This window comes from Lepidochelys kempii, chromosome 10 (assembly GCF_965140265.1).
Source record: "Lepidochelys kempii isolate rLepKem1 chromosome 10, rLepKem1.hap2, whole genome shotgun sequence".
Lineage (NCBI taxonomy): Eukaryota > Metazoa > Chordata > Testudines > Cheloniidae > Lepidochelys > Lepidochelys kempii.
The window spans coordinates 42,372,381-42,386,360 of record NC_133265.1 but is presented as its reverse complement, the minus strand read 5'-3'; the positions used below and the strand labels follow the sequence as shown (position 1 = coordinate 42,386,360).

Genomic DNA, 13,980 nt, shown 5'->3' with positions numbered 1-13,980 from the left:
ATGCCACCACACGGCCAGCACGGCTTGTGCCCGACCACCTCCCAGGCTTTCCAATAAGCCAGTCCTGCCACTCTGAGTGGCATGGTAAGGGGGTGGGGAGCGGTGGGAGGAGGGGGTTGGATAAGGGCAGGAGGGTCCCGGGGGGGCAGTCAGGGAGTGGTTGGATGGGGTGCAGGTTCGGGGGGTGGGGCGGCCGGCCAGGGGACAAGAAGCTGGGGGGGTTAAATAGGGGGTGAGGTCCCAGGGGGGCGGTTAGGGGCAGGGGGTCCCAGGAGGTCAGGGGACAGGGAGCGGGGGGGGGGTTGGATAGCGGGTGGCGTCCTGGAGAGGGCAGTCAGGGGACAAGGAGCGGAGGGGGTTGGATAGCGGGTGGGGTCCTGTGAGAGGGCGGTCAGGGGGCAGGAAGTGGGAGGGGCGGATAGGGGGCGGGGGCAGGCTGTTTCAGGAGGCACAGCCTTCCCTACCTGGCCCTCCATACCATTTCACAACCCCAGTGTGGACCTCGGGCCAAAACGTTTGCCCACTCCTGATTCAGAGGGATCTTCATAAGTTGGAGAACTGGGCTATAGACAACAAAATGAAATTCAACAAAGATAAAAGTAAGGTGCTACACTTAAGGAAGAAAAATCAAATGCACAAATACAGAATGGGGGATAACTATTCATCTTCAGCCATGTCCCTTCACATTCAGGTGGACTTTTGGAGGACCATGTTTCATTGCTGCAGACTATGCAACAACATCGACCCACTCTTTGCCTCCAAATCTTCTGTCCTTGATTTATTTTATTTTATTTTTTTTTTGAGAGAGAGAGAGAGAGAGAAAGATTACAAGAAAGGACTTGCAGGTAACAGTTTCTGCTGTCTTCCTCTTAGCTAGTGTAGAACCAGCCAGCTGTGCTGTTCACCTGCACAAGCACCATTGCTTAAGGCAGTCATGATACTAGGACTCCCAGTATGGCCTTCCTGGAACATGGACTTTCAACCTAATTCCCTAAGCTCTTTTTAAAAAACAAACAAAACCTTTTTAACCTCTCTGAAGTGTTGTTTTCCCTTGTATATAATCTCCATAATTACTTTTACCTCATTTTTTTGGGTCATCCAACTGGAATTGTCCATAGAAGAGCCTTGTCTCTAAGTCTTCCTGGACATTTGTTCTCAGTCTGTTTCCTAATTTGTATCCACACGGAACTATTCCTTTTACATAATTTGAAGGAAATTCTTTATTTTTAATTTTTTTTAAACCAGCACGTTCAACAGAAAAGTTGGTTCACAAATTGGAGTACAGACCTGTAAATTATCTGGATAGAACAGTCTTGGGAAAAATTAAATGTCCTTCTATTCTTTGTGGTGGACATAAAATAGAAGAACGTTCCAAATGCCTCTCTCTAATAACAAATAACCCTTGCAATTATGTTAGCATACCACTTCCAATGATAGAATCCTAATTTAAAATGTTTTAACAGAGGAAGCACATAGGTTGAGTATTGTATTTTGTCCACTTGCCTTTTAATAAAATTATAAAGGAAAAAAGTAATTATACTGGCCAGAACTTACACAAAAGTATTTTTAGTTTTGGACCTTCCACTTGGTCAAACTCAGAAAGATTGGATTGCTCTAATTAATTACTAATTAATAACTATAGACCAGTGAACCCTAGATTTTACTATATTAATCTATGTCAAAGACTACTTTAGGAGAAAAATCTGGCTCTGCAGTTCCAGAAGAGGCAGCTGCTCTTCTTCTATTTCCCACTTTTATTGGAGGATTTGGATGATTTGGAATTTATCCAGTCAACCAGGCTTTTGTTGTTTGTTTCTCAGTTTTGCTTTTTGTTAGTGACATGTGTGTACTTGTATTGTGTACAGTTGTTTAAAATTAAATTTTACAAGAACTCATAGAATCATAGAATATCAGATTTGGAAGGGACCTCAGGAGGTCATCTAGTCCAACCCCCTGCTCAAAGCAGGACGAATCCCCAACTAAATCATCCCAGCCAGGGCTTTGTCAAGCCTGACCTTGAAAACCTCTAAGGAAGGAGATGCCATCACCTCCCTAGGTGTAACCCATTCCAGTGCTTCACCACCCTCCTAGTGAATTTTTTTTTTCCTAATGTCCAACCTAAACCTCCCCCACTGCAACCTGAGACCATTACTCCTTGTTCTGTCATCTGCTACCACTGAGAACAGTCTAGAGCCATCCTCTTTGGAACCCCCTTTCAGGTAGTTGAAAGCAGCTATCAAATCCCCCCTCATTCTTCTCTTCCGCAGACTAAACAATCCCAGTTCCCTCAGCCTCTCCTCAGAAGTCATGTGCTCCAACCCCCTAATAATTTTTGTTGCCCTCTGCTGGACGCTTTCCAATTTTTCCACATTCTTCTTGTCGTGTGGGGCCCAAAACTGGACACAGTACTCCAGATGAGGCCTCACCATTGTTGACTAGAGGGGAACAATCACGTCCCTCAATCTGCTGGCAATGCCCCTACTTATATAGCCCAAAATGCCATTAGCCTTCTTGGCAACAAGGGCACACTGTTGACTCATATCCAGCTTCTCATCCATTGTAACCCCTAGGTCCTTTTCTGCAGAACTGCTGCCTACCCATTCGGACCCTAGTCTGTAGCAGTGCATGGGAGTGAGGAGTGTTGAAAGATTCTTCTAAATATAAGGAACAGCACATAAGAAAGCTGGATATAATGGGAGGATACCTAAGGAGGGAGGCTAGAAGTATTGTTGTTTGTTGGTTTGGTTCATGAAAAAGCACTCACGTGGCTTACATAATAAAATCTGAAGATAGGTATTTTTTTCCAAAGAAGACAAAAGTCAGCCCTGAATGTTTATATGGGGGAGAGTTTGAAAGTTTAGTCTTCCCACAATGTTTTAGATCTGTAAGTTTAGTTTTCCCACTGTCTTCCCACTGTTTTAGTGTAGGAAGCCCTTGTAGAACAAGTTTTATTTTGGAGCTCTTGTATACAACTCAAATGGCTGCCTTCTTTACAAAAATGCAATTATGCAGAGTATTTACAGCCATTTATTTCTTAGGTTGCATAGATGCTAAGCTTGGCTTTTGATATACTTGACTTAACCACTTTCCAGCTATGGCTGGAGTGGTTTTAGTGCTGGGAAAATTATTCTTTGAAGGCAGTGATTGAATACTTACATCTTTCATGAATTTTAATTACAGTATTTTAAAATCACTTGAGTTGCATATAACTCATAAGATTTGAAGCTTGAAATTGCAAAAAATGCATTAATATTGTGTGGGATGTATACTGTTGAATTTAAACCTATATTTAAATAACCAGTCTAGTTAAAAACACACCATTCCTCTATGTTAATATACCATTAAAGAATCCAACCTCAGAAGTGATGTAATCAGCTATTTTTTCAGTGTATTTAGAAGTTTAATTTGGATACCTTCCATATTTCCTTCAATCAGTACTCCATACATATTAGTTTGTTTGCTACATTACCTATATGTCCTGTCTTGCACAGCTCTGAAAGATTTCTGTTGCTGGCGGGAGGGAGCCTGGAGATCAGTGATATCACAGAAGATGATGCTGGGACATATGCCTGCATTGTGTATAATGGGAATGAGACAATTGAAGCTCAAGCAGATCTTACAGTTCAAGGTATGTAGAATGTTTAGTTTTGAGAAAGAACTGATCTCCACGTATGTATATATTCAGGGGTTTGTTCTTGCACGTTCATTGATTTCAAAAGGGATTCAGATTTTTGTTCTTTCTACAATAAAACCAAAACCAACAACCTGAGTTGGTTTCCTAGAAATGTCACATGATTATACTCATGCTGTTTTTGTACTCTTTGTATTGTTAATGATTTCATAAACACTCTAATGAGGAATTAAATTTTTATACATACATATTAACCACATTGAAGACAGTTGCACACATCAGATGAGTACGACAATATTACAAGTTTGGCACCATAAACTTTCCTAAAGGGAACAGTCTCTAGGTTATTAGGACTGCAAGATGACCTGCCTTTATAATTACCTTCTAGGTCTTACCTGAAAAGGACACTGTCACAGGTATTTTTCATAATCTGTAAAGATGTTACTGTCTTAGAGTAACCCACTGGAAAAATATAAAACTGAAATCAGTTTATTCACCTCATTTCCTCTTCTGTTGTGTGCATACCATTTACGTGTAAGGTTGCTCCTGAATGCTATTTTTTTTAATAGAAATAACATCGAGACATATATTTAAAGACACTGTTTCAGTTATGTAAACTTTGCAAAGAAGTATACAAATAAGGTAAGTTCTCTAGAGGGCACAGAAAGTTAGGTGAAATGTTGGCACCTCTTAATCCTTGCCATGCCTCGCGAGGGATCTCAGGTATGAATTTTTAATTGGAACTTTGTTCTACTACAAGATATAGAAATGCCCCCGAATGCCCGATTGGTGCATATATGATGCATCTTGTCATAGAGCATGACTGATTGGTTTACAGTGGGTTGCACAGTAATGACGGCTGCTTTTATAAAAATAATTTTTAAAAAAACCCACAACGTTGTTTTGCAGAGATTGCATTTCATTATGTTTTAATGGTAGAATTAGCCAATCTTATAATAGTAACTATGTCATAATTTTAGAGCTCTTTATGTTTCATAATAAATGGAGAATAGTAGTCCTGTTTTAAGGGCCAATTCCTTTCTATAGATAACATTTGTCTCTAATAGGATTACCTTTTATTAGTTTGTCCTCCTAAGAAAGGAAAGTGACTCTGCAACAGAGTGTTTTGCCTTACAAAATAAAACAAAGCTAATTCTGCATAGTTGGAATCTGGACTAATAACTTTTTTCCCTTTAGGAAATCAATAAATTTACAATTCATTTTACTGTTTGCAGGTGCTAAGATTTTTTATCCCATTCATTAGTGCTGACATAATTAAGACGGGAAATAGACACAAGTACACTTTAAATTGTCTAGAAGGAGGGAAATACTGAAGCTGAAACTAAATATACATATACACAAAACCAAGCACACAGATTCAGTATACTGTTTAGGAAATCCAGAGTAATAAGCACAACTTCCTGTGACAGAAGTGTCCCTCAAAATGTATATTAATTGAACTCTGTCTTAAATTATCATAAAGTAGCAAGGTGAGTGAGGTAATATCTTTTATTGGACCAACTTCTGTTGGTGAAAGTTCCAAGCTTTTGAGCTACACAGTACGCTTCTTCTATTTCATGGAAGTCGCTCTCTTCAGATGAGGTCATTTACATGTGGAGAGGTGCCTTCCAGGCTACTTCGAACCTTCTATGTTGGTTCAGGTTCCCTCTATTCAGATTAGTGCAGTCATGTATTTATGGTAGTTAAAATCTAGTTCAGGGTTCAAGGCATACTTATCTATGGTTGTTAGGAATCTTTAGGAGTCTCAGCTGAACCACCAGCAAGTCCCAGAGTCTGATATTACCAAAAAATCTTTGTATGCTGTCTCCATTTGCTGGCAGGGTGGAACTATACCCAAGTGTGTTGTCCTGGCATAGCAGATCTGGAGAAGGAAAATGAACAGATGGGAAAAATTTCCTATTGGCTAGTGGTCTATTTTTAACCACTGAGTTTATATAGATATATTTTTAAAAAACAAGAACAAACGCAACCAAGCAAGCCATGATATACTGTTAAATGGTTCAGAAAGTCACCTTTCAAGAGTGACTACTGTGCTTACCTCTGGGATATTGGGTTATAAAATACAGCTTAAAAGCCTCCTCACAAAATTTACATAATTTGTGAAATACTAGGTCACAGGATATCAGATTTCATATTGTCTATTTCGCCACCGGTAATCTTAATGTTAAATTAACAAAGGAAAATTGCTCACCTGAAGATTGTTACCGGAGAATATTCTTTATGGGATTGCATATTAAGAAGGTGCAAGAATTTGGCTGCCTACTGGTTGGAGGGAGTATTCTACTGGGAGCAAATTACCTGTGCTCAATCTGCACTAGTTGCTTGTTAGTTTCTAGATGGAATAAAAGATATTGGTAATGATCTGTGAAGTCCTAACTGGTCTGGGAACTTCCTGTCTGAGAGCATGCCTCTTGCCTCATAAAATGCTGTTATGGTAGTTATCAGGCACTTAAGGTGGAGCCTGCTTGGTTTAAAAGTAAAGGGGTTTGTTGAGAAATTATTCTTTTTGAGAGCTGCTTCACTTTGGAATTACTTCCACTTGGATCCAAAATAATGAGAATCTGTTGACCTTCAGAGTATGCTGCAAGTGCCATCTATTGATCTTGGCTCCAGGGCAGGGAGAAGAAACTTGGGGAGACTGGTGTGCCTTTTTTCTGTGTATTTATATGCAGGTTGATACATATCTGTGCAAGGTGGGGTTATGTAAGACCCTGTGTGTTTTGTGTGTTTAGATGGTTAAGAAGCTGATTATGTATTTTACAGAATCATCAAGGGGACTCAAACTTTTTTATGTAGAAGTGGAAATAAAATCAAAGCTGTGAGACAAACTAAAGAAAGCAAAGAAATTAAAAGTTAAGATTGACACTGCATCCTTAACTTGTCCCATTGTGTCTGGCCATTTGGGTATTAAAAAGATCTGAGATAAGTGTTAATTTGTGACACTGAAACAATCAAGCATAATCAGACAGATCTACAATGATGTTGGCTTTACTTCTGGCTTTCATTTGTTTGGTTGTGACAAAACTTCAATATTTTTTTGAAAGTTAGTCCTTTTATGTCAATCAGTTGTTATAGAATTAGCAACAAGAACATCTGACTTCTAGTATCAAGGCATTAGAGAAAAATTATTTTTCTTTGAGTGATGGTCCCTATATGGATTCCAAACATGGGTGCACTTGCGTGCCATGTGCTGGAGCCAAAAGGTTTTCATAGCAGTGCCCGTTGACCCTCAGATGCGCCATGCGTCTCCCTTGTGCTTGCAGCTGAGGCTATAATAGGCTGTGTGGGTTGATGCTGCTCCAGTTCCCTCTTACCACCACATGGCTGGAGTCGGAACCCCTTTGTCCCTCCATGCTCTTGGCTCTGCTAAAGGAGTGATTTTTCTAGTGCCTTTCTGTATATAATTATCTGAATAGATGTTCCTAGTGTTCATTCAGTAAGTTCAGTTAGAATAGGTTTCCCTCCAGTTTGGAGGTTGACATTCTTTGTCCAACAGCAGTGCAAACAACAGTTTTGATGTGTTGGTCAGGAACTGTTCCTACTCCCTCCTGCAGTACCCCATTCATCTTTAGGGGGCATCTTTCTCCATTCGCCCACAATTGGGGCAAGATGGCCATGGACAATTGAGTACTGGAGATCATCCAGTGCTGGGAGAGAAGCTGAGCCCTGATTAGGGGGCGGGGCTTCACTGACTAGGGGTCCTATAAAGGTAGCAGCCAGTCAGGCAGCGGCACAGACAGCTGCAGCGGCACAGGAGCTAGCAAACAGAGCTGTAAACAGGGGAGTTTGAGTGGGAGTTCTGTTGGAGGAGAAGGTATTTGTGTTTGTTTGGTTTTGTATTGGTAGTATCTGTATGTGTAGAGGCTTGTAGGGGCTTTGTGCTGGGAGAGAAGCTGAGCCCTGATTAGGGGGCGGGGCTTCACTGACTAGGGGTCCTATAAAGGTAGCAGCCAGTCAGGCAGCGGCACAGACAGTGGCACAGACAGCTGCAGCGGCACAGGAGCTAGCAAACAGAGCTGTAAACAGGTATGTGCTGTTTAGGAAAGACCGAAATAAAGGTAAAGGTGGTGGAGTAGCACTGTATATCAATGATGAGATAGAATGTAAAGAAATAAGAAGCGATGAAATGGATATGACTGAGTCTGTCTGGGCAACAATTAAATTGGGGAAGAAAACTATTAGAGCCTCCCCTGGGATAGTGCTTGGGGTGTGCTATAGACCGCCGGGATCTAATTTGGATATGGATAGAGCCCTTTTTAATGTTTTTAATAAAGTAAATACTAATGGAAACTGTGTGATCATGGGAGACTTTAACTTCCCAGATATAGACTGGAGGACGAGTGCTAGTAATAATAATAGGGCTCAGATTTTCCTAGATGCGATAGCTGATGGATTCCTTCAGCAAGTAGTTGCTGAACTGACTAGAGGGGATGCCATTTTAGATTTGGTCTTGGTGAGTAATGAGGACCTCATAGAGGAAATGGTTGTAGGGGATAATCTTGGCTCAAGTGATCATGAGCTAATTCAGTTCAAATTGAATGGAAGGATTAACAAAAATAAATCTGCAACTAGGGTTTTTGATTTCAAAAGGGCTGACTTTCAAAAATTAAGGAAATTAGTTAGGGAAGTGGATTGGACTGAAGAATTTATGGGTTTAAAGGTAGAGGAGGCCTGGGATTATTTTAAATTAAAGCTGCAGAAGCTATCGGAAGCCTGCATCCCAAGAAAGGGGAAAAAATTCATAGGCAGGAGTTGTAGACCAAGCTGGATGAGCAAGCATCTTAGAGAGGTAATTAAGAAAAAGCAGAAAGCATATAGGGAGTGGAAGAAGGGAGGGATCAGTAAGGAAAGCTACCTTATTGAGGTCAGAATATGTAGGGATAAAGTGAGACAGGCTAAAAGTCAAGTAGAGTTGGACCTTGCAAAGGGAATTAAAACCAATAGTAAAAGGTTCTATAGTCATATAAATAGGAAGAAAACAAAGAAAGAAGAAGTGGGACCGCTAAAAACTGAGGATGGAGTGGAGGTCAAGGATAATCTAGGCATGGCCCAATATCTAAACAAATACTTTGCCTCAGTCTTTAATAAGACTAAAGAGGATCTTAGGGATAATGGTAGCATGATAAATGGGAATGAGGATATGGAGGTAGACATCACCATATCTGAGGTAGAAGCGAAACTCAAACAGCTTAATGGGACTAAATCGGGGGGCCCAGATAATCTTCATCCAAGAATATTAAAAGAATTGGCACAAGAAATTGCAAGCCCATTAGTAAGAATTTTTAATGAATCTGTAAACTCAGGGGTTGTACCGTATGATTGGAGAATTGCTAACATAGTTCCTATTTTTAAGAAAGGGAAAAAAAGTGATCCAAGTAATTATAGGCCTGTTAGTTTGACATCTGTAGTATGTAAGGTCTTGGAAAAAATTTTGAAGGAGAAGGTAGTTAAGGACATTGAAGTCAATGGTAAATGGGACAAAATACAACATGGTTTTACAAAAGGTAGATCGTGCCAAACCAACCTGATCTCCTTCTTTGAGAGAGTAACAGATTTTTTAGATAAAGGAAACGCAGTGGATCTAATTTACTTAGATTTTAGTAAGGCGTTTGATACTGTGCCACATGGGGAATTATTAGTTAAATTGGATAAGATGGGCATCAATAGGAAAATTGAAAGGTGGTTAGGGAATTGGTTAAAGGGGAGACTACAACGGGTCCTACTGAAAGGTGAACTGTCAAGTTGGAGGGAGGTTACCAGTGGAGTTCCTCAAGGATCAGTTTTGGGACCAATCTTATTTAATCTTTTTATTACTGACCTGGGCACAAAAAGTGGGAGTGTGCTAATAAAGTTTGCAGATGATACAAAGCTGGGAGGTATTGCTAATTTAGAGAAGGACAGGGATACCCTACAGGAGGATCTGGATGACCTTGTAAACTGGAGTAATAGTAATAGGATGAAATTTAATAGTGAGAAGTGTAAGGTCATGCATTTAGGGATTAATAACAAGAATTTTAGTTATAAGCTAGGGACGCATCAACTAGAAGTAACGGAGGAGGAAAAGGACCTTGGAGTATTGGTTGATCATAGGATGACTATGAGCTGCCAATGTGATATGGCTGTAAAAAAAGCTAATGTCGTCTTGGGATGCATCAGGAGAGGTATTTCCAGTAGGGATAAGGAGGTTTTAGTACCGTTATATAAGGCACTGGTGAGACCTCACCTGGAATACTGTGTGCAGTTCTGGTCTCCCATGTTTAAGAAGGATGAATTCAAACTGGAACAGGTACAGAGAAGGGCTACTAGGATGATCCGAGGAATGGAAAACTTGTCTTATGAAAGGAGACTCAGGGAGCTTGGCTTGTTTAGCCTAACTAAAAGAAGGTTGAGGGGAGATATGATTGCTCTCTATAAATATATCAGAGGGATAAATACCAGAGAGGGAGAGGAATTATTTAAACTCAGTACCAATGTGGACACAAGAACAAATGTATATAAACTGGCCACTAGGAAATTTAGATTAGAAATTAGACGAAGGTTTCTAACCATCAGAGGAGTGAAGTTTTGGAATAGCCTTCCGAGGGAAGTAGTGGGGGCAAAAGATCTATCTTGCTTTAAGATTAAACTCGATAAGTTTATGGAGGAGATGGTATGATGGGATAACATGGTTTTGGTAATTAAATATTCATGGTAAATAGGCCCAATGGCCTGTGATGGGTTTTTAGATGGGGTAAGATCCAAGTTACCCGGGAAAGAATTTTCTGTAGTATCTGGCTGATGAATCTTGCCCATATGCTCAGGGTTTAGCTGATCGCCATATTTGGGGTCGGGAAAGAATTTTCCTCCAGGGCAGATTGGAAGGCCTTGGAGGTTTTTCGCCTTCCTCTGTAGCATGGGGCACGGGTCACTTGCTGGAGGATTCTCTGCTCCTTGAGGTCTTCAAACTACAATTTGAGGACTTCAATAGCACAGATATAGGTGTGAGGTCTTTTTTAGGAGTGGTGGGTGAAATTCTGTGGCCTGCATTGTGCAGGAGGTCAGACTAGATGATCATAATGGTCCCTTCTGACCTAAATATCTATGAATCTATGAATCCATCATGGGTACTCCATAGAGTTCCCCCCCTTATTGCCCACTCTGGTCCCTCCATGGGGACTCCTCTCATCAGTCCCTCCTGCAATAGGAAGCTGGTGCTCTTCTCCTCAACGGTGTCATAGAGCCTGTCCTGCTTCGCTACTGGGATGGGGGCTTTTACTCCCCATACTTCCTCATCCCAAAGAAGGTCAGGGGACTGCAACCCATTCTGGACCTTTGAGTACTCAACAGATTTATCCAGAAATCCAAGTTCCACACGGTGACGTTAGCATTGATTATTCCCTCCTTCTCCCATGGAGCCTGGTTTGCTGCTCTTGACATGAAGGATGCCTATTTCCAAGTTCCTCCAGTTCACTACTAATTCCAAGTCCTCCTCTTCAGTATCGTGACAGCTCCCCGTGTCTTCACCAAAGTCTTTGTCATTGTCACCACCCACATACAACTCGTCTGCTTCTCCATGTTTCCTTACCTGGATGACTGGCTCTTCATGGTGCTCTCCCAACGAGTCTTAATCACTGCCATGATAGATCCTTGCTCACCTTTTTGGGCATTTGTATCAGTGAGGAGAAGTTGGTCCTCATACCTAACCAGCAAAAAGAAAAGGAGTACTTGTGGCACCTTAGAGACTAACCAATTTATTTGAGCATAAGCTTTCGTGAGCTACAGCTCACTTCATCGGACTAACATGGCTGTTACTCTGATACCTAACCAGGTCATCCACTTTATTGGCACCTGATTGGATTCCGTCACTGCACGAGCCTTCCTCCCGGCAGATTGCTTCGCCATGCTCACTTCTACAATTGCGCACTTATGCCGCAACCCCCGCACCACCATCTGCCACTGTCTCTTCCTCCATGGACGTATGGTGGCCTGCACCTCTCTCATGCCCCACGCTTGCCTCCACATGTGTTGCCGTCAGCTGTGACTCCTCTCCATCTACAGACCACACAGAGATCATATAGGCCAGAATCCTCCTTTCCTGGATGGTCCTGGCCTCCTTCATGTGGTGGGCCAACCTTTCCAAGGGTGTACGCCCTTTACACCTCCTTACCCCACAAGCCACCATCACTTGGACCACCACACAGGCCAAGGGGTCTGGACACCATGGGAAGCCAGGCTGCATATGAACGTCCTGGAGTTGAGAGCAGTCCATTTCATGTGCCGAACCTTCCTTCCCCTCATTTGGTCCCACCACATTCAGCTGCTCTCCAACAACATTGCAGCAATGGTTTATATCAACAATCAAGTTGGCTCCTACTCTCCTTCCCTCTTTACAGAATCCGTCTGATTGTGGAACTGGTGCCTCAAACACCACGTTACACTCCAGGCCCATGTATTTCCCAGGCACCCAGAACTCACTGGCAGACACACTCAGCAGGTCTTTCCACATGAACCACAAGTGGAAACTGCACAACACCATTCTCCTTTACCTCTTCCACAGGTGGGGCACCCCCCCCCCCTTTGGAAACCCTTTGCAACCAGTGAAAACCACAAACTGCCCCTTGATTGCTCCAGAGGGACCATGGGACACAACTCTCAGGGGGATGCCTTACTCCCCCCACCCCCAAAGGGGCGATCTGCTCTATGACTTTTCCCCCCTTCCCCTCCTCCCACAAGTCCTCCATAAGATTTGCAGAGACTGAACTATGGTGATACTGACAGCCCCATTCTACCCCTGTCAGTATTGGTTCACAGACTTCCACCTCTCTGCTCACACTGTGATCTTCCTCTGTGCAAGCCCGGATCTCCTCACACAAGACCAGGTCCAGCTTTGACATCCCAATCCTGGTCCTGTCCACCTCACAGCTTGGTTTTTGGCTGGCACTCAGGAATAGCCATGAAAGTACTCTTCTTGGTGGCCATTACCTTGGTGCAACAAGTCAGCGAACTGGTGGCCGTGATGGCTGACCCCCCCGTTACATGATCTTCCACAGAGATAAAATTTCCTTGCGCCTGCATCTGAAATTCCTACCAAAGGTGGTGTCAGAATTCCACCTGAATCAGTGCATTCGCCTCTTGGCCTTGTATCCCAAACTCCACACCTCTCACCCTGACAGGGCTTTCCATTCCCTCAACCTCCACTGTGCACTTGCCTTCTATCTCCAATGCACGCGTGCCTTTCGGATTTCTCTGAGACGCTTTATCACCATTGTCAACCGATGCAAGAGGCTTGCCCTCTCCTCGCAGAGGATCTCCAGCTGGATTTCTGGATGCACCTATGACATTCAGTACCTCAAAGAAACACCCTGGAACCCCCATATTCACCACTATTATATTATTTTTTCTATGTTTTGTACAAAGTATGCCTTGTGAGATATCATTTAAGAAGTCTTAATCTATTGAACATTAATATCCTGTCGAATTGTACATAATATCATTGTTTCCAAAGTTATGAAGTTTTCCTAAGAGTGTGTAACTGAAATATGTTGAGTTTTGGAAACACCCACAGCCAGGCTTTCAGTGGCAACAAAGGAGCAACTAACACTAACTAGGCAGGCATCGCTGGCCCATCAAGAAGAATCCACTCTCCCAGAGACTTCTTAGAGAGGGTATGTACGCAGTGGGGTTCTGCCTGATCCCCATGTCACAGCAAGGACCTTTCTAGCAGCTGGAACAAAGTATAAAAAAGGGACAGTGACATCATCACTTGACCTCTCTCCTCCCCCATCTCTACACCTAGAAGATTGTCTGGAAGACAAAGATGTTGAACTGTGGAGACTGGTCCCCAGTTTGGGAAAGGGAATTCAGCCTGTGTATTGAGAACTGTGAGCTGCCTGTAACATGTATTAGGATGAGAGACTGCTTGATTCAAATCCTGCTTAGTTTGTAGATTTTAGCTGTGAATTTATTTTTATTTCTTTTGTAACCAACTTTGATCTCTATGCCTGCTACTTATAATCACTTAAAATCTGCCTTTCTCTAGTTAATAATTCTGTTTTATATTTTACCTAAAACAGTGTGTTTTTTGTTGAAGTGCTTTGGGAATCTCAGCTCAGATTACAAACCCTGGTTCATGTCCACTTTCCTTTGACAAAGTGGTGAACTAATTAAGCACTTGCACTGTAAGACAGTGTATATTTCTGGGGTGCAAGGCTGGAGGCTGTGGTGATTGGCTGGTGCCTCTCTCTATATGATTCATGAGTGACTTAGAGAGCATTCATACAATTTCGCTGAGTATGAGTCTCCACATACTGATGACTGAGTGATCACAGCACCTGGAGGGGTTTTGTTGT

General features: G+C 42.2%; 1 protein-coding gene across 12 annotated transcripts in view; it reads left to right on the top strand.

Annotated features, from left to right (window-relative positions):
• Positions 1 to 13,980, top strand: part of NEO1 (neogenin 1) — a 516,517-nt gene that overhangs the window by 288,946 nt on the left and 213,591 nt on the right. For all 12 annotated transcript variants that reach the window (XM_073363103.1, XM_073363101.1, XM_073363105.1 and 9 more), the window contains exon 5: positions 3,492 to 3,628. In XM_073363103.1, the coding sequence (XP_073219204.1) occupies positions 3,492 to 3,628 (137 nt within the window). The remainder of the gene's footprint in view (positions 1 to 3,491; positions 3,629 to 13,980) is intronic.